The sequence below is a fragment of the Epinephelus fuscoguttatus genome, linkage group LG7, assembly GCF_011397635.1.
Source record: "Epinephelus fuscoguttatus linkage group LG7, E.fuscoguttatus.final_Chr_v1".
NCBI classification, from domain to species: Eukaryota; Metazoa; Chordata; class Actinopteri; order Perciformes; family Serranidae; genus Epinephelus; species Epinephelus fuscoguttatus.
Window position 1 is genome coordinate 30,447,122 of NC_064758.1, and position 20,423 is coordinate 30,467,544.

At 42.8% G+C, this 20,423-nt stretch overlaps 1 protein-coding gene across 7 annotated transcripts in view; it reads right to left on the minus strand.

Moving 5' to 3' along the window:
• Positions 1 to 672: 672 nt before the first annotated feature.
• LOC125892211 (serine/threonine-protein kinase WNK2) overlaps positions 673 to 20,423 on the minus strand; it is a 54,999-nt gene continuing 35,248 nt past the window's right edge. For 5 of the 7 annotated variants that reach the window (XM_049582041.1, XM_049582040.1, XM_049582042.1 and 2 more), the window contains 17 exons: positions 19,261 to 19,611; positions 19,037 to 19,080; positions 17,689 to 17,848; positions 17,472 to 17,588; positions 16,222 to 16,392; positions 15,900 to 15,951; positions 15,543 to 15,635; positions 14,325 to 15,124; positions 13,818 to 13,875; positions 13,647 to 13,720; positions 12,785 to 13,449; positions 11,250 to 11,476; positions 10,842 to 11,066; positions 8,277 to 8,375; positions 4,629 to 4,673; positions 3,809 to 4,110; positions 673 to 2,363 (listed from right to left, as the gene is read on the minus strand). In XM_049582041.1, the coding sequence (XP_049437998.1) occupies positions 2,013 to 2,363; positions 3,809 to 4,110; positions 4,629 to 4,673; positions 8,277 to 8,375; positions 10,842 to 11,066; positions 11,250 to 11,476; positions 12,785 to 13,449; positions 13,647 to 13,720; positions 13,818 to 13,875; positions 14,325 to 15,124; positions 15,543 to 15,635; positions 15,900 to 15,951; positions 16,222 to 16,392; positions 17,472 to 17,588; positions 17,689 to 17,848; positions 19,037 to 19,080; positions 19,261 to 19,611 (3,834 nt within the window). In that variant the 3' untranslated portion in view covers positions 673 to 2,012. The remainder of the gene's footprint in view (positions 2,364 to 3,808; positions 4,111 to 4,628; positions 4,674 to 8,276; positions 8,376 to 10,841; positions 11,067 to 11,249; positions 11,477 to 12,784; positions 13,450 to 13,646; positions 13,721 to 13,817; positions 13,876 to 14,324; positions 15,125 to 15,542; positions 15,636 to 15,899; positions 15,952 to 16,221; positions 16,393 to 17,471; positions 17,589 to 17,688; positions 17,849 to 19,036; positions 19,081 to 19,260; positions 19,612 to 20,423) is intronic. The other 2 variants (XM_049582045.1, XM_049582043.1) reach the window with 2 other exon arrangements.

Sequence of the window (20,423 nt, forward strand, 5' to 3'; positions counted from 1 at the left end):
GTGGAACAAAACCAGATACGAGTGACAGAGAACAGAAATCTCTTACTACTGGAAGTATTTCACCAAAGCAGAAGACTCTGCATAATATCCTATAAAAGTCCAATTCAAACCGAATTGATGGAATAATATACATCAAAGCAACCCCTCCACCGCCACCACCTCTAAACAGTCCAAAAAAAGGAAAAAAAAAGGTACAAATATAAACTACAAGAAAACTGTACAATTCACAGCTTGGCAGAATCGGGGTGCTGAAACCGTTCAAATGTGTCGTGGAGATGTGAAATATTTAACCATTGCAGCTGTATTGTTTGTCTTTGCTTTGTGGAACATGAAAAGTTGGCCATGCTTGTCAGTGATAAAAAAGTACAGGCGGTGAAACCCACTATATACAGTGTAGGAAACTCTTAAACATAGGTTAGAATTAAGGGAGACTATATGTTGTGCAAATCTCCCGCATCAAGTATCATTTGACTTTTGCAATATATTACTGAAAAGAAAAAAACGAAGGCTGTCATCCAAAGCAACCTGGAAAATAAACACAACACCAACAAGGCAATAACACTGCTTTGTGAGCATCTCATCTGTTAATTTGAGTTTTCTTTTTTAAGTACCATCTTATGTGACTATAATGCTGAACTGTACAGTGGAATCACCTCAGACGATAGCAGCATCAAAAAAAAAAAAAATCAAGCTATAAACATCAAATAATTTAAAAAACATCAGACTTAACTGGTGATTGCACAAAACATTTCACATATAGTGTATGCTGAGTAATAGGATAGCCGAGTTGAAAGAACTTGTAGCAGTAGTGACTTGTCTGTTTGTGATGCTTTAAACTTTGCCCGGTAACTTGTCGGTTGGTTGCTTGGTTGGTTTGTAACTTTGTTCAACTTTTTCAGCTTGCTCCTGTCGCACACATCAGAGATAAGGCTTGTGGCAAGGCCACGATCAAAGCTTTGTGGAGGGGTTAAATTGCACTTTTAAGCCTCAAAGCCTTCACATATTAATTGCTACATTCTAATCAGAACACTACCAGAGGCATATACTGTAGAAAGAGCTATGTACAGTATACATGGCTCTGGACACCGCCTTTCTCCTGAGCACAAGGCTACAACAATGCCAGCTCTTGTGCTGTCCAGCGCATCAGTTGTCCTATCAAAAAGAGGCTGTGTCCGCCTGAACCATTTGACCTGAAAGAGTTGATTTGGCTGCTGGCGTTAAATTTTTTTTTTTCCTTCTCTCGTCAGTTGTACATTAACCATTTGTTTCTGCAAGGCAACGGTACGTCTCACCACTATGGCATTCCATCTGTCACAGGGGTGGAAAGTAAACAAGGGTTAAAACATGATTTTATTATTTAAATAAGAGCATATACTGTGTTAATAGTGCAGTTCTACAAGGGCATTCATATGTAAACCAAAAACAAAAGTGTCTGTAATGCATTAAAAATAAGAGACTGCACTCAAGCTACCATTAAATAAAAATAACTTGGATGCAGACATGCTTTGTTTCACAGAGGAAGAAAAAAAAGTAATCTATAAATCAATGTTCAAGGCACTACATTCCTTCAAATGTCTTCATCATAAATACTGTCCTGTTACTGTATCTCAAACCACTGGTATTTGGATTCCAATGTAGTGTTTAAAGTGTACGTAACACAGAGAAAGGCAAAAAATCAATGTCACAACGGCAGTAATAAAGAATAAAGTGAAATATGTTTGTCGTGACTGCGGACAAATTGTCTCGTATGGCTGAGTTTAGTAAAAACCAAAGCCAAAAAGCAAGTTTTCAGACGTACATACTTAACACGTACTGTATAGAATACACACATACGTACACACACGCACACACACACAAATTAACTACAGATATAGGTGTTGTATAAAGAATATCAACACTTGCGTCATGTTATTTACAACATCAGGTTATGTACATGTGAGGCTCTGGTGAACCAGAACAGAGTGGAGTTGGACTACTGTGCCAACACATACTAACAAACATGAGTTAGCAGGTTAGGTAGTCCTAGTGGTTTTGGGACAGGGGCTGTTCTCTGGGTCGTGCATGACCAGAGGGTAGGCTTGGATCCCTGGGTTTGCCATTGCAGCGTAGGGCATCACTCTCGCAGCACCAAGCACGCCTACAGGACCCACGGAGCCTACAGGACTAGGCATGCCAGGCCACTGCTGGGGGTAAAGAGGACCAGGAACCATCCCGCCGTAGGAGCCCGCTGGCAAAAGGTACCCAGGAGAGAGCACTGCTGAGGAGTTGGGAGCTAGAGCTGGGGGCATACCAGGGCCTAAAGCAGCAGTCAGGGGGCAGGAGAGAGGCAGCTGGAACTTGTGGGGAGCGACATGGCATTTCATCTGAAACAGAGGGGAGCAGTTGTACAAGTTGTGCATGGATAGCCTCACATGTCATAGATCACTGGTTCGCAAACTGTGGTACGTGTATCACTGGTGGTCCTAGATAGAGAGGGATAGCTAAGCTTTTTTGAAGTGGGGTTGTATGAGGTATAGTCAGTGTATTACATACAGTAGATATCAGTCGCCCAGTTTGGAGAAGCAGGCTGCAGTCTGACATGAAAGCTAAGTAATCTACTTCTATGAGAGGGGGAAACAACAAAACATATTTAAGCCACCTAAACAAATCATTATCAGTTTAAGTGTACGCTATATTAAGAGTACTTTCCCTGCTTTAACTCGCTGTCGTCTGACGGTGATTTCCAACAGGAAAATGAAGCCATTATATCGCCTTCTGCAAAACCAGACTCCATTGAGAAAAGCAGTAATTTAACATTTCTGAACACAGGAGATGCTGGTCTAACACTGCTTCGGGCAGTTATTTTGTTTGTGTTATTGTGTGACTTTGCCACTCAAAAAGGGTTAGTTCAGAGTGTCCCGCAGTGCAAAAGATTTAGGGGGATTTAATGGCATCTAGTGGTGAGGACTGCAGATTGCAACCAGCAACTGCCAGCACTTCCCTCAGTGTTCATTGCTCAGGAGGTTTTTACCGTGAGCCGAATTATCCGCAGAGGTCTCTTCCTCTCAAAAGCAAATGGGCCAGGTGACTTAAGCCAATAAAAATACAGATCAGACAGTTTCAGCCCAGCTCCTACTAATGTGTGCTCACATTTTTTCTCTAATAACAATAATAAGATCTTGACGCTCAGGAGGTTTTTATCGGGAGACAAATTATTCGCAGATGTCTCTTCCTTTCCAAAACAAAATGGACTCAGGGATTTGAACTAGTAAAAACACTGATTACAACAGTTCCATGTTAAAAAAAAAACCTTTTTCTCTGATGCTACTTACGAGCTAAACTGTGCTGGCAGTAAGCAGAGGTAACATAGATGGTTTGAAAAGACTTTAATCGTGGCTTCAAACGGGAACTATTAAAAGAAGTGCAGATCAGGAGGAGAATATCTCAAGCAGCAGACGACAATCGACCGAGCGCAAACACTAGTGTCTACTTATGCAGCGCCAGAGAATTCTCTGCAGCACCTGGTGAGGGGGCGGCTTTTCTGGTGTTTGAGAGTAGTGTGGAAGAGCTTAAGTGCTACCCCTCTGTACAGCATTGCTGAGGCTGACAACAGTTAAAAATAGTTTTGTGATTGTGAATAAACCTGCTTCCTGTGTGTCTGTAGCTGAAAAGGTTCGGCCTAGGCTACTGTATTTTAACTTAGTGGTGGCTTAGTGGTGGTACTTGAAGACCTAATATTTCCTGAGCTGTTTGAGAACCATTGTCATAAGTTAAAATACATCTAATCCTTTGTCATTTATTCCTGAGTGCACATCTCCATTGCAAATACCTCATGTGTAGCTGCTCCCATGGGTGGCGCTTTGCCCTCCAGGTCCTGCTGGCGTCTCTGCTGTTTGATCTGGTTGAGGGAGGGGCGTGGCTGATTGGCTGCCGCAACAGTCTCCTTCGCCCAGTCGTCTACCAGCTTGTGAAGATCGTCGGTGAACGTGCCTCTCTTGTTGTTGCTGTTGTTGGTCTGGACCTGAGCGAGCCGTGTGATTGGCTGGGGAGACGGTGAGGGCGTGGCTGTGGTGAGTGCCGGCTGTGGTTGACCGGAAGCTGTCTGAGTTGTGGTGGTGTTGAGAGAAGACCCTGAAAAGACACAGAGGTCTTAAAAATCTGGCCAGTTAAATAATTTGACAGTCAAATCAATTGGCTGCTGTATGGCGTAATTTAAGGCACTTTTGACACGATGAACCTATAATATCACCTTCATGAAAGCCAACTTTAAGAATCGTCCTTGTGGTTTTGTTGAGGTCAGAGTAAATGTGTATACAACCTATTTACTGTGACACATTTTGCCAACATAGCAGCCAAAGGATTGCAACATGAATGACTTTCATGAGTAATTATAGACAAATGAAATGTTTGATATGCAAGCAATGACAAATTCAGCAATCAAGACACTGACACCGCCATGCAAAACAACAACAAACGTAAATGTATGCAACAATCTGTAGTGTACCCACATTTTCAACAATTACTGCAACATTACCAGTGCCGAAACAAAAAAAAGAGAAAATAAAGTGCACATACAAACATAAGGAGGACTAATATAGTGTGGACAGAGGAAGAAAGACAGAGAGTAAGAAAGTAAATGAGATAGTTACTACTACTGCGCTCTTTGCCTAGACATAGTCGTTTCAGAGTGGACCCTATAAAAAGGTAAAACAGCACAAGACAGAAACAGTTAGGCCAGGACACACTGCACACCACACGTATGTGGACAAGCTGCTTCAAAAGCACATTGAGCTATCAAAACAATTGGGGAGAGAGAAGGAGGGAAAAGGAGGACAAGGGGTTTAAAAATCAGTGAGGAGGACTGGAAGAAAGAGCCTAGGTGTTCTCTTTAAAATGGGTAATCACTTGACTACTGGTGAGTGTACCTGACAAGCTCGGGACAGAGGGAGCAAACCTAGCCTTGGTTTGTGTTACGTGCTAAATAGCTCCTGCATGGATGAAGACCATTATATATCATACTGACATTTAAATTAACGTACTTTGTTTTCTTTTTTTAAAGGTCCAGCGTGTTAAGATTTAGGGGGATATATTGGCAGAAATGGAATTTAATAAAAGTATGCTTCTTTATTGTATAAATCACCTAAAAATATGATTTGTGTTTTCGTGTGCTCAGAATGAGCCGTTTATATCTACACAGCGAGTGGGTCCTCATTCACGGAATCTGCCATGTTTCTACAGTAGCCCAAAACGGACAAAACACTTGCTCTAGATAGGGCCATTTGTGTTTTTTGCATCAGCCACCGTAGTCAGCAGGCCCTCCACATCGAGCAACGTTGGAAAAACACTGATATTTTGAACGTCAAATGGGTTTATTCTGTGTTTTTACCGGGAAAAGACCTCTGCGGATAATTCAGCTCCCGGTAAAAACCTACAAAACGTCTGAGTTTGAGAAGGTGAGCACACATTAGGAGGTGCTGGGCTAGCGGCGCGTCTCTGATAATCCAAACTGCGTCGAAGAAACTCTGATTAGTAATGTGAAAGTGCTTTATTCAGTGTTTTTACCGGTTTAAAATCACCTGGTGTGTTTGTTTTTAAGAGGAAATGACCTCTGCAGATAATTTGGCTCCCGGTTGAAACCTCCTTGGCATCTGGATTAGAATAAAGGTGAACACATATTAATTAGAAGGTGCTCATCTCAGACAGGCCGAAAAGCGTGGAGGAAACGCTGATTTGTAACATGTAACTGCTTTAATCACCTTGCTTGTTTATTTTGGAGAGGAGGAAACCTCTGCAAATCATTCAGCTCCCGGTGGAAAAAAAAAAACAACAACGTCCGAACAACAAACACTGAAGGAATTAAGTTTCATCTGGTTGCAATCCGCAATCGTCCCAGCTAGATGCCACTAAATCCCCCTAAATCTTACACAGTGTCCCATCAACTGCTGTGTTAGATGGAAATCTGGTCTAATGCAATCACTATCATCTTAACAGCCTTTATAAAATAAAATAATTTAAATTTAATTGTAAGATTTAATAACTGGTCTATTAGTAGGTAGGAAGAGACCATACAGATAATAGTGTTTTCTAAGAAAGGAAGACTGGAGCCTGGATTAAAAAGAGATCCCTTTGTCGATGTGAGAAATGCCTGTGAAACAAAATGTGAAACCGAAATAAATAAAACTTCAAACTGAAAGAGCACACAGATACTAGCTGGAACTCATCGGTCAGCACTTGTCAGAAACATGCAGGTAACTCAGGAGAGGTGGAAGGAGAAAAGAAAAGAAAAAGAAAAGAAAAAAAGAAGTAATATTGATGATACAGCCCTTCGTATGGCGGGAGCAAGTTTCCATCAGTGCCCTGCCTGGCGCCTGCACCATGCACGTCTTCTCCGTCCAAACATGAGGGACAGAGAGAGCTCTCCTCTACCACAGCAAAAGACCCTGCCTATCAGGGAAGGGCTGGGGGGGTGGGTTGGGGTGGGGGTTTCTCTGTGTTAGTACACAGAGGAGTGCTGACTTGGGGCAAAGTGCCTTTACTTGGGAGATGTCATACAATCAAAATTAACAGTGGATGGAAACACACAACAAATAAATAGGGTATAAAGGCTTTGGCATTCTCTCTCACACGTGTACACAGACACACTTGTTTTAGATCTGACCTCAGGCCCATGTTTGGAGAGAACTAACCCCAGCACACTTGTGGGGTCTGTTTTTTTTTTTTAAGCCAGAAGCACGGCACAAAGCATCTGTATGAGGGGGAGAGGGCAATAAACCCAACAATGAACGTTTATGAATGTAACTGAGGTTCTGTGATTTGCGGATGATTGCCAGAGAACAGATAAATACCTATGACATCCAAGTTACTTGCAGCCTGGGTATTGTAGGCCGTACATATAAGAGGCATGCACACCCTGGAAACGTTTCCTTTTCAGTCTTCATGCAAAGAAACACTGTGCAGACTCTTCGGGGTCAATCTGGATTTATAAACCCAGAGTTCATTTTTCTGACCACCAGAGACAGCGCTTCTCACCTGGAGGACTTATATCAAAATCTGTGTGAACTTAAGGAGCAAGGTGAGGCTGTCAGTACGATGGGGAGAGACTAAACTGACTGGTGGGACGTGCCTACCCAGTATGTCTTGTGGGAGGACCCACCCCTACTCTGCCTCTAATTATCTGTACCCCTATGGGCATTCCAGGCATCTGCTTACCACTAATGCTAGGCTAGCTATGATCCTAACTGACGCTACAAAGTAGACATGCCCTGGAGCGACTTAGCCCAAAAAGCAACGACCTAAATTCCAAATTCAAGGCTTCAAAATGGGAGTCCACAAACCAATGAGTGACGTCACGGTAGCTACATCCATTATTTTTAGTCTATAGTAGATTGCTGTGTGTCAATTCTACCACTGGGGGGCACTAATGTCAGAACATTACTAATTTTACACCGTGGCTTCCTTCAAATTCACATAACTGATATAATTTACCTGTAGATGGTTATCACAAAGGAGCAGGATGAATATATCACGCTGATACCATCTTTTTATCGCTAAAACTTCGAAAAAACTGCTGTCAAACTAAAATCCTGATTTATATGGGTCACAGATTTATTTCTGTCCCATCAGGAGTCCAGCCATTTCAAATCCAGTAGTCCCACATTTAAACAAAAGTTGATGCAGAACTTGGCGCACCAAGAGGGCACGGATTTTAATAATGAAAGTCATAGCTTGAGGGAAGCTCTTTCCAGGAAGTGGCAAATACAACTGGGAACTAAATGCACCACTATCTACCTCTAAATGCCACAAACAAGGGTCAACAAACAGTCTGCACCAATTACAATGTCTAACTGCAGTAGCAGGTGAAGGGACTTCGAGCAAAGTCGTAAAATAAAGCACAGAAATGTGACTTCTTACACTGATCGCTTGAAGATGAAAAGAAAACATTTCCTGGCTGCACAAACCTTTGATTATAGTGGCATATGCCTGTGTTAGCTACGTTCAGTTGGCTCTGTAGACATGAGTTTTGACTACCAACATCATGTGTGCATGTGATGGATATCCTCTGGCGTTCAGAAGAACAATATCTTGCAGAACACAAGCTTTGAGGTCATGGAGGGAGGAGGGGTGAGTGGTAGGAATATTAAATGGGTGATGTACGCAAGGTGAGGAGGCCTGTGAGGAGGGTGGAATAGAAGATCCAATATATTACATATAAAAAAATTGGTTGATAGAAGAGAGGAAGGTTAAATAAAGAGAAGATGGAAATGAGTGAGGGGAAATAGAAAAGAACAAATACAAACAGATGGACAGAGACACAGGTCCACTGAGGAATCTAGTGCGTGGTTTGCTACTAGATTTATAGGTGACTCTCTCTGAAGTTTGGTGGTAAACCGTCCAGCCTGTAAAAATGAATATAAGAGGGAAGAAGAGAAGAAACAAGAGAAACACTTTGTAAAAGTGTACAGAGACTGGGATGAGAAACCCCTACCATCAAAGACACCAGCAAAGGACACTAAAGAGGAGTGCACGGTAAGCAGGATCCCACTATGTATCCGGTGAGGGTACTGTGGTTGTGTGCTTGGGTTCTTACCCTCATATTGTCTGTCTATTTTTTATTTTTTATTGCTTATGTGACGGGGTCATATAAGTGTTTACAGCTTGCAGTAATTTGGACTTGTCTCCAAATGTGCTTTTGTCATAGCATGAAACCGGAAAACACACCAGAATTCAAGAATAAAATGTAGTTTAAAAATTCTACTATGAAAAGTTAAATTTTACATGGCATCAAAATCATATAATCACAACAAGTAAAAAAAAAAAAAAAAAAGATTAAAGTAAATAAATCCAAAATACATTTGAACCACAACATTTAAGAAGTAAAAAATCAGCCTGTTACACAGAAAAGACTGACAGCAGCGATCCAGCAAGAGAGTTTAGACCCTAATCTATGTTCATCAGAGCTAAACACGCTAAAACTTGTCCCTTTTTTGTTGCCAAAATATTGTTGGCAAACTATATGGAGACACATGTTTTATCATCCGTCAGATGTCAGTAGGTGTTATTGACTGTAAGAATGGAGACGCAGCTCTTGGTTTCATAACAGCTGACAGTACAGTGTCCAACCTTTTAGCTGCAAAATGCATCTGTCTTGCAACAGACTAAAATGAGGCTTGATTAATAATTTGGTTGTATAAAGGCTGCTGAAAAACAATGAGTCATATTTATTAAGTGCTATTCATTTAATAACTTGTCCTCTGTACTGTGAATTATAGCAGATTAACTATGAATCATTTTCTGTTTTTCTATTTTAGTATCTGCGTACATGACATTCTCACATTCAGTTATTGGCACGAATTTAATATTAACTCACTATTCTTTGTTCTACTTCTCTCAGTGCTACATGGAAAAACTATGATGTGAATTTAATTATAAGGTGAGTTTAAAATAAGCCTGTTTATACTCAGTATTAACATTTTGGTGATCCGAACACAGGTGGACAGCTGAGACACACTGATGTCACACTTGTGTCTATCATGCGTTTCCAGTTTCAGATTTCGTTATTGCCTACGTCACTTACACTATAAGGTTAAAGGGCCCCGTGCACAGTTATCATGTCCACACTCTTGCTAGCTGCTTGTTAGCATTCTTGCTAGTCACATTAGCAGTTGTGTCAGTACAGCTGGAGATATCACTGTCAGCAGAATTGAACACATCTCCTTCCATGGGGCAAAATGGTGTTGTTCACCTCGCCAAATTTGCCAAATAAAGTTTTTGCGTTTAGGTAAACTAGAGTTGGAATGTTTGTTATGCATCATTTATTCATTGGGTTGATTCTGCCACCATATCGGTTTACTGTATAAACTGCCAAAGGGGTCTGAGGATATACTGTTAAGTTTTTAGCTGCCAGGTTTATTTCCACAGTATGCAGCCCACTGAATATGCGCGGTAGTGTTTTTCCCACTAGTTCCCACACAGCTCAGAGACTTTACATTGTGATGACGTCACAGATTTTTAAATCGCTCCTCTCGGCTCCAGGAAAGCTTTACACCTATAAATCCTCCATGGATCAAAAATTCATCATAAAAAGAAAAATGTGTCCTGTCTACAGTTTTACAGACGTCTGTTTTATAATAGTGGCTAAGGGGGGAAATGCTTTTTGGGCCGCAGTGGATTTTTCTCGCTGCAATACCGTGAGTGACCACTGCAAAAAATTGGCTGCAAGGCTGAGTTGCTTTTTGAGGACCTGACCAGGATGCATTAGCTGTTACACTATAAAAGATATGTGGTCAAATGCATTCCAGACCACCTTGGCAAGTGGTTTCAACAATCAGATCACATTGCATTTTAGTGACTGTCTTTACTTGTATTTAGTGCTGTCCACTTGTGATCTGATCACCCACAATGCATGTTAATACCAGGTATAAACAGGCTGTATGTGAACTTTAAAATGTGTACCACATAAATTATTCGATTCAGTGCCAACCTCTGCTTTCAGTTTATTATTGGTTTGCATTGTCGGGTCAGATATTCCACATCAGTGCATTCCTATTACTGGCGACACAGATAATTTATACGAGGACACAGTGCGCATATTGATGGATAGCACATCAGTGTCAATTCTCCTTCTCTCATGTTTGCCATATGGCTTATTTGTTAATATTTTAAGTGGTCCTACGCACAGTATGAGGTGTGTATGCATCTGTAGTACTTCAAGATGAGATTCTTGATCCATCTAAATGTTGTCCATAGACACTAGGGACGACATTGTCACTGTTAAACAGTTACCTTAGCCCTAGTGGCTGTTTTGTAAATAGCATGTCCCATCCACACACACATCAGCATGCACATGAACCTGTAATGGGTACCTTGGCCAGGGCCAGCTTGGTTGGCTGTTCCATCACCATGTAGCCCAGCGTAGATGTTGTCTGAGGAGAAAGAGCCCTTCAAGGAACAGGGCTGCTGCGTGTGGACCTGCTCTGGGGCTGCGCTGGACTTATTGCTGGAGCTACAGCTGCCACTGGAGTGAGCAGAGCCATCTGACAGAACTGAACTTTTTGCCGGGGAGCTGGATGAACTGGCAGCACTCTCACCTTGGTGAAAAAAGGAAAAGAAAAAAGTGTGAGTCAGAATGAATCACGCTGTGAATCACACACTCCTACGGTTTTCTGAACCTTACGCCATTCCTGTGTTTTCCACTTGTGTGCTTTCAGACTGAAAATGCTCTCCCATACACACACAAACCACTTATCACCCCGCCATCCAAACCCACACACCTTTCCTCTCTGTGGAGGTGTTAAGATTGTTTTTGAGCTGCTGCACCATTGGATTGAGCAGTTTTCCAGCCTTTAGCTTGTGTTTGCTGGCCCTGCGCCTGCGGCCACTTGGGGGTGCAGCGTGGAGCAGGCCGACATTGGGGGGTAGCGTTTTGCCCAGCTCCGTGTACAGCCGCTCAATCTCATTCCTCTGGAACGCCTGCAGCTCAGAGATCTCCTTCATGTGTCTGGTGAGAAGGTACAGGGTGAGAACAGACAGAAATTAACTGGCTGCTGGTCAATTTCATTGCCTTTTTTCATCGTTTTTTCTTTCAAGCATTCTCTCAGTAATTTACTCTCCCTGTAGTCCACTAAAGCCTCTGTCGTTAGAGCTTGCAGTCATAATACCTGCATCAAGAACATCCTCTCCTGAAGCGTGTACTGAGTCATTCAAAAACCTCTTCATGTCTTTCGAAAACAAGTTGTGTGAACTCGACTGACAAACCTCAACTTAGAGGCATCTAATCATGTTGTGGGCTTTTACAGGATCATTAATATCACTGTAAAAACTGACAGAAGGCAATGACAAAAAACAACACTGGTGCTTTTGCCGAGCTCTGTGCTCAAGAGGAGAAAGTATTGTGATGTTCAACAAAAATGTAAAAATCAGTTATTTGTGCATTTAGTTTACAGTTACTGTTATTAAGATCACAGTGACGTCAAACATTTGCATCTGGCAGCCAAAAATAGCAGTAAAAGCAATGAGTCATCCACTGTATTTGGATGAATCAATTTATCACAGTCAAATAATCCTCTTTGCACCTTTACTATTGCCAAAATTAATCCTGTAATTTTAGCATGGCACTATCTGCTTGTTGATAATTGTCTGTTTTAGCAAGTCCCCAACACTTTTTTCATGCCATTACTTCTGGATTTCTCTACTACCAGCACAGATAAAAGCTGCTACTTGCAGCCGTAAGTCAAGGTCCAGTAATTTCAAGTCGGAGAAAACGAAGCTACAAATGTTTCCTAAAATATATATCATGGATTTGTTCTGTTCACAAGCTCGCACTAAGTGAATGCTTGCAAGTTTATGATATGACTGCAACCTAATTTATTTTTTACAGCGTGACCAAATTCTCATGAGATTAGTGTTTTCCAATGAAGTGGTAAAGCACACTTATTTCTAATAACAATAACGTGATTATCGACTTAATAATCAGTAATATTGGAAGTGGATAGGCCTTCTTTGCTACAGGTATTATCCATTAGCCATGATAAAATCTATTGTCATCATCTATTGTCAGTTAACACAATGCTGTTGTCTACAAAATGCCATTAATTGTAAATAACATCATCCACAGACTTCTGATAACTCTGCTGTAGAGCTGCAACTATTAGTCATTCAATAGAAAATTTGCTGGTTTCATGCCTCATAAATGTGAGATGTGATGGATAAAACATAGCTACATCTCGGCATACCTATACATGCAAACAGACTATGAAAAATAATTGTGCGGAGGTGGGCGAGTGCGTGTGTTTGTACGTTGCTTTACTTTTCTCTCAGCTTCTGCAGTTCTTTCTTCATATCTGCATCCTCAAACTCGGAGTCATTGTCACTGCTGATGTAGGATGAGTGCGCATGTCCTGCAGAAGGCGAGGGAGCGTGACCATTCATTGCGACGGGCTGTCGGCTCGGTGAGTCAGAGCTCTGCTCACTTTTGCTCCTACCAGAGCGCCGCAGGAAGGCCACTGCCCTCTTCATGAGGTCGCTCCCACTGTGCTCAGACAGCGCATGAGCTGGGGGAGCGGGGTGGGCCGGAGGAAGGGCTATGCTGCTGCTGTCTTCATCTGCTGAGTCAGAGTAAAGGTGAGAAGAGTGGTGGTAGTGGTGATGGGTTGGAGTGTCGATGGTCTGGGCGCGGGGGATGTGGCTGGGGGTGACGTCGGGGCTGGTAGTGGGGGTGGCGTGGTAGAAGTTTGGCGGGGCAGAGTAACGGTTACTGCTGTGGGGTTTCGATGTTTCTGCGGTCTCATGATCAGCTGCAGCTGTCACAGAGAACCTGCCCACAGCTATGGAGTCCTTTTCTTTACTGCTTGAGCCCTGCGTCTGGCTGTGAGACCCTCCGGAGCCACTAGAGGGCGCTGGGGAGCTGCCGGTGCTGCAACTCATCTTTCTTTTTTCTAAACGACATATGACATCCGGTGGAGTGGGGATGATCTGGAAGGAAGAGAAGCCCATGTTCGTAACAAAATTAGGGTCCATAAACATCATCAACTAATGCAATGTTTGAGCAACAAACTGGACCCGGGACAAACAATGGCATAAGTCACAACCTGTAATATAATTTAATTTGGTCAAATGACATTTATATTGAGTAGATCTGCCCTTTAAGGCTTTTCAAAATGGATTCTTACTTGAAAGCGGCTTTTGGAGCTGTATGAGCTGGAGCCAGCGGTCACATCTCTTCTGTTCAAAACCCTGCTAGTGGCTGAAGGAGCAGGGAGAAGGTTTTTCAAAACAAATGACACTGAAACTATAATGCAGTAATAATGTGATGCAGACATTACATAAATAACGATACTTACCTGCCACTGCAGAGTCACTTAGTGCACCCACACTATCTGTGCGCTCAGGAATCTGAGGCTAACAGAGAAAAAGAGAAGGGTGTGTGTGTGTGTGGGAGTTTGCAATCGTTTGAATAGTGGCAAGTGGTAAATCGCTTCATGCGCTAGATCAGTGCGGTAAGGCTAGCCATTATCCTCTCCTGACCTCCGTTTTATCTGAATGAGTCAGACCCTGACTTGTTTTTGGTAGCATGCACACAAAGAAACAAACGCACACACGAAATGAAGCTGCCAGAGAAAGAGATCATGATGAATTATGGTGCTGACAGCAGTAATTTTGTTAGCCTACTCCCTCTCTCTAAACACAGTATTAGTCTTGCTCTTTACAGCCAATAGTCAAATCAATGAGACAGTGCGGGGAAACGATTCAATGATGCTGCCATTAACTTAGTTCCTAACCAATGTCTGAATGCTCTGATTTCTCTCTGTCTCTCACTCACACACACATAGACAGACAGTGCATTTTACCAGCAGCTCTCCTTTCTTTTTCGTAAGTGCTCCCTCTGTAGTCGAGCCATCTGAGACTGGAGGCGAGCTGACGCCCTCTGTACCGGAGGCCTGGGGGTCACTAGCAGTGCTGGAGGTCTGCGATGGAGCATGCTCCTGGTACAACAAGTTTCTCAGCTTCTCATCCAAAGTCTTGATGGTGCGGTCTGCAAACTCCACCCTGCGTGGTCCCTCGCTGTCCGACTCTCCTGGCCCCCCACTCACCGGCTGCTGGTGGCTTGACGACTGGGAGCTCTGTGGGGTCTGATGTCCTGGGCTCTGGGGCTGGGAGGTGACTGTCCCTGGCTGCATGGGTGTGGCGTAGGGCTGCTGCAGGACCACAGACTGATGGGAAGCCAGCTGAGGGGGTAGCTCTCCAGTAGGACTGGCCTTCTGATTGGTCTGGGTTTTTGTTTGGGAGGAGGTCAAACCACTAACTGCTCCTTTATCTATAGCATTCACATCCAGAGAGACAGGTGGCACAATAGCACAGCACGGAATGTCCGTTACCATAGAGACAGCAGAGATGCAAGGCTCTTCCACGGGAAGGGCGTTGTGATGGCTGGCACCAGCAGCAGTACGGGCATGTTTAGTAACACAGGGCTGAGGCTGCTGGATCCGTGTTATGTCTGTGTTTTGGTCTTGAGATTGCACTGTGGTCTGAGCTGCAGGGGGCAGAGGGGAGGAGGACGGGCTTTGGGAGGATAACGACGCAACTGGGGTAGCCCCTGCAGTCGTGTTGCTGCCGGGCCTCACTGATGATGAGGCAGCCTTTTCAGATTCTGGAGAAATAAAAAGATCAGAGTTAATTAGAAGAGGAACAGATTGCTAGTTAAACTGCCAAGGCCACGAAGAAGGGAAGCAGGGTCCTGTGGGTGCCAGAGTGTTACATCACTGCTCGTCTTCCCCCATCAGGCTCTGTCAGCTAGAGTATAAATCCTGCCCTTCATTTTTGCCTAGAACCACTGCAGAAGCACTCTTATATAACTGACCCCAACGGATGAACCACACAGACGCACACTCTGATGCATGCGCAGCGTCTTCACTGTCCACAGCAGCAAGCAAGACACAAACTTCCATTTATTCTAAAGAGAATACACTCCTGCTGCTCATATTAAAGAATTCTGTTTAGTATGTCGTGAGTCTCAAGGCGTGAAGGAAGCATTAATGACTCTCTGTATATCTGAGCGTGCAGCATACCCTGGGCTGTAGAGGTGTGAGATGTAGTCTTGTCTTTCTCAGGCGTCTCAGCCACAGGGCAGATGATAAACCAGCGCTTTCCAGTGTGGAGGACTGTCAAGGACGAAGACAAAGAAGTATTTGTGAATACTCATCTACTATAAAATAAATTCAGTGCAGAAGCTAAATGAATTGACTGGCCACTTTAAAGACAATTAAAGTACTGGAGATTTTAAAGTAATTCATAAAACATCCTCAATCCACTGTCACATCATAACAGGCCTCTTAAAGGAAGCAGCTGAGTTTAACTAGAACTGAAAAGTGTGAGTGGATTTTGTCTGAGTGAATATATAATTTCCAGGTGGCTCAAAGTCTTACCATTTTGCTGGTACACCAGCTGTGGTGTGCTGGGCGTGGAAGCCTTCAATCCCTAAAGAATAGAAAGGCTTACTACACAGATCTGATGCATATGAACCGATTTAATAGGCATTTAAAAAGGTTTCCTCAACCAGCTTAAGAGCTGAACCTCAGACACAAATTCAGTTAGATCAAAATGTCACATCAGCAAGAATGGTATTTTTGGCAGCGTTGCACGCAAAGTCATCTCGAGAGTGCTGTCAGGATGATGTATCCGAGGCACAGGCACTCGTAGACAGATTGTGCCATTGCAACTATTAACTGTCAACAGTTCCCTTCTCACCTCTGGTCCCAGAGCGCCAGCTCCATCGCTCTGTTTGGGGCTGCCTCCCTGGCCAGAGTTCCTCTCGCCCTCCGTGTCCTCACTGAGCATGTCCTCAGCTTTGTCCACGATGTCCTTCAGCTGCTCAATGAATACTTCTTTTTCTAACGGCAGAATGAAATCGTTCTCCACCTGAAGGGCACAATGAAGAAAACATGAAAGGTTGTAGCCTAATGAGAAACGCTTAAAATAAAAGGGTGCCAGAACCAAGAGATGTATAAGCATGCTTAAGGGGGGGAAAACATTGTCAAGAGTGAAGAAAATGATAAAAATTCCAGATACATTCTCCATTCAATTAAAAGCCTAAGAAAATCCAAGGACGACTTTTGCATTATTTGTTAAGTTTATAAAGCATTTAAGCTTCAAAGCATCATAAAAGTTAATTAAATATACTTCATTGGTAAGCTTCATAAGTGGCCGTTTGCCTTGGAACGCCTACATTATACATGATAAGTTGGGGGAGCAGTTACGCCATAAATATTCATTTATCCATCTATAAATATGAGCCCAATATTGAATGGTTAGGATTTGAGGACAGAAAGGGAGAGAGAGAGACAAACATTTTTGCTGCATTGCAGCTCAGAACAGCAACACAGGGACTTTCAGAGTTCTGAGCCATAAGAAAGCATCTCAGGCAGCTTACAGCGCACAACAAAAACCTCTGCATCAACTGAAGTGGCAGTGACTTTGTCTCCTGCGTACCATGTAGTGTTGCACGGTATACCGGTACTAAAATAGTACCACGGTACTAGAGTATTCCAAACGGTACTATACTGCATTCGGAAAATACCGGTACTTTGAAACTGATTCAATTCATTAATTTAGTTAATTTATTTTACTCAATTATGCACACAAACGCCTTTCTTGTTCCTAGTGGAGCACAGATTGTGCAAGTGGTGTGTATGACAACACCTGTATCAACATTCGCAGCTGGCGCACGTGGAAAAAAAGAGAGAAAGTCTGCCTCGCAAAGGGAGACAACACGAGACAACACAAACTTGGTGGAACATTTGAGTTACCAAACCGTGACGTCCGGACCAAGGTACTTACCGAACCATGATTTCTTTGGTACCGTTACACTCCTACTATTTATTGTTCTAAAGGTTTGTATCCAAAAGGACTTTTCCTTAGGAAAAGTACCGAAGAGTATCGAAATTCATATTGGTATTGGTACCGAAACAAAGATTTTGGTATCGTGACAACACTAGTACCATGTATGTTGCGATCTCTTCCGGTGCATCTCCATCCAGGTCAAACTTGAAAGTGACCATTTTGTGGTTGTGAGTTTCCAGTTGACACTCTACCATCTTATCGCCAGTGTTGCACACCTGCAACATAAGCAGACACAATAAATACCTTGTCTACTATATTTTTGAACACTGGCTTAAAGAAATGTTTTCCATGTGAGAATATACTTTGGTTACCCACATTGAGCATGTTGAGCTTTGGCCTGTTAATCTTCTCTTGCCGAGAGCGAGTGCGTGTGGACCTGCGGTGGTGTTTGCGGACTTTCCCTTCGCCTTTACCTCCATGTGTCCCCTCATAACCATCACTCATCTCCTTGCCTGACGTGGCATCAGAGTTGACACTGGTTTTGGTGGGGAGAGACAAATACACCAGTGTAAGTATGCATCGCTTTATTTATGAATCCTATGCACACAGCTCTACATTTCGGTGGACTATTATGGTTTTAAGATTAAAATATACCTGTTCAAACATGTTCAAAACTGTTGCCCAAGTAAAGACAGTGGATTAACAAAAGGAGGAAAAAGTAAATAAGGTGTGTGACACAATGTTCAGGGCGCAATAGACAGAAGTCTTGTAGTGGAAATGGAAAGAGGCTAATGGTATTTACCTCCCCACATCGATATAAAGCTTAGGGGAAAGGGTTTTGTGAAGTTTATCTCCGCTCTGGAACGCCTGCAGGATTTGGCAAAAGTCTGATAAATCAACCATGGGTGAAGCTAAACTCCGCATGAGCTTAAAGGCGGATATAGATTTGTGGCGGATAAGCTATACGTGATCCATTATAAAGGAATAACTGGACTGTCTGAAATTAAAAGCAGTTTTAGCTGCTGCTGTTGGTCACAATGATACTAAAGATCAATAGATGCTAAAAGAGTGATCATCAAAGTGCACTCTGCTTTTATGTTTGTGTTTAGCTGGAAAGCTTTGGTCAACACCTGAGAAAGTTAGCAGAGATGGTTATGAACTGGGTCCACAATACACAACAGGTAATACAGTATTGTATTTCTTACACAATCGTTTTTATTTTAGAAAGAGTAGCCAGCTAGTTGGGAGCTGTTCCATCATTTGTGAAGACTGGTTGAACGCCCTCAATGTTTTCTAAAGGTAAGCAACATCTGTGCCTCAGGGAATGTAAAAAAAAAAAAAAAAAAACATACAACAGACAGAGTCAATGCTTTTCATCGTGTTATGAGCAGTGTAGCCAACCAATGCAAGGTTCTGCTGGGCATCCTTTCAAAATGGCACTGTCCTGAGTGTTGGCATTCCTACTCTATCACTGTAAACAGTTGGGCTTCTAATTATTTAAGTCTAAAGTAAGAGAGGACAGAAAACTTTTTAAGACCAAATGCATTATGTAAAACATTCATGTCACTGCATATCACGCAGAATGCCGCTTTAGGGATTAATGTCCTTCTGACAGCACCTGAGAGCTGACTGAGGCTACTCTCATCCAATATGCATTTCTTACAGTTCTTAAAATCACTGACTTGTCACTTGCAAAGACGGCTGCCACGAAAGAAGCTAGTACCTGTCATAGCTCTGTCCTCCACTGTGTTTCTCTGCAGCCTGATCCTGCAGACATAACAAATGAATCAAGCCAGGAATAAAAGAGAGAAACATTTATCAGGTATTTGGTGGTGTGAGAGGAAGTGGTGATTCCAAGTAAGAGTGCACTGGTACAAAGCAAGGTGGGCAGAGGAAGAAATACGAAGTGAGAACTGAAAAATATGGAAGTGAGTCATGTGTCCATACCTCCGTGTTGGTCTCTGTTGGACCCTGACCTGCAGCTCCGGTGAGACTACTGAGCTGTTTCTGCTGAGTCAGACTGGAACTGGCAGCCCCAGATGACACTCTCTGAGAGTCAGAGGGCTGCAGCATGGGAATCTGGCTCTGAACCTGACTCTGGGCCTGCAGGGCCAGCTGGCATACATTCTTGTTGTCCAGCTGGGCAGCAGTGGTAGCTGCGCCCGGGTCTGACCCATTGTGCAAAGGTGAGGAGAAGACTGCAGCTTGGGTGAGTGGAGCAGGCTGGACTGGTTGAGCAGAGGGTGCAAGCTCAGGGAGGCTGACCTGGGCCTGCTGGGGAACCTGCTGGGGAACCTGCTGTAAAAGACAAAACAAGATAACACATTATTACTATACATCATTATGTTATGTTGGACTCCGAATCCTTTGCAGAGATTTTGAGATATTTAAACATTTGGCTGTTATTCTTACAACATGTATCAGCAAAGACTTAAAGAGACAGTTCACTTCCAAGTCAGAAATATGTATTTTTCCTCTTACCCGTGGCACAATTTATCAGTCTAGATTGTTTTGATGTGAGTTGCCAAGTGTTGGAGATAGACCGTAGAGATGTCTGCCTTCTCTCGAACATAATCAGACTAGATAACACTCGACTTGTGATGCTGAAAGCACCAATAAAATACATTTCACAGACTTATCAGCAATATCTCCTTCCAGAAATCATGACCTGGTTACTCAAGATAATCCACAGACCTTGTTGTGAGCAGTTTTATGTCAGAACTATTTTCTCTCTACTGAACTACAGTTGCTAAAATTATCTTGAGTAACCAGGTCATGATTTTTGGCAAGAGAAAAATGTATTTTTTTGGCACTTTGAGCACCACAAGCCGAGTACCATCTAGTTCTATTATAGTCGAGAGAAGGCAGACATCTCTACGGCCAATATCTCCAACACTCTGCCACCCACACCAAAACAATCTAGATTGATAAACAGCACTACAGGTAAGAGGAAACATAAGTATTTTTTGATTTTGGAGTGAACTGTCCCTTTAAGTCATTTTTTCATCTGCATCTATTAATTAATCTGAAGAGTTACAGTACAATACTATACAATATGAAAAACAAAGACGTAAAAGAACATCATCCACAGAATACACAATTTAACTACT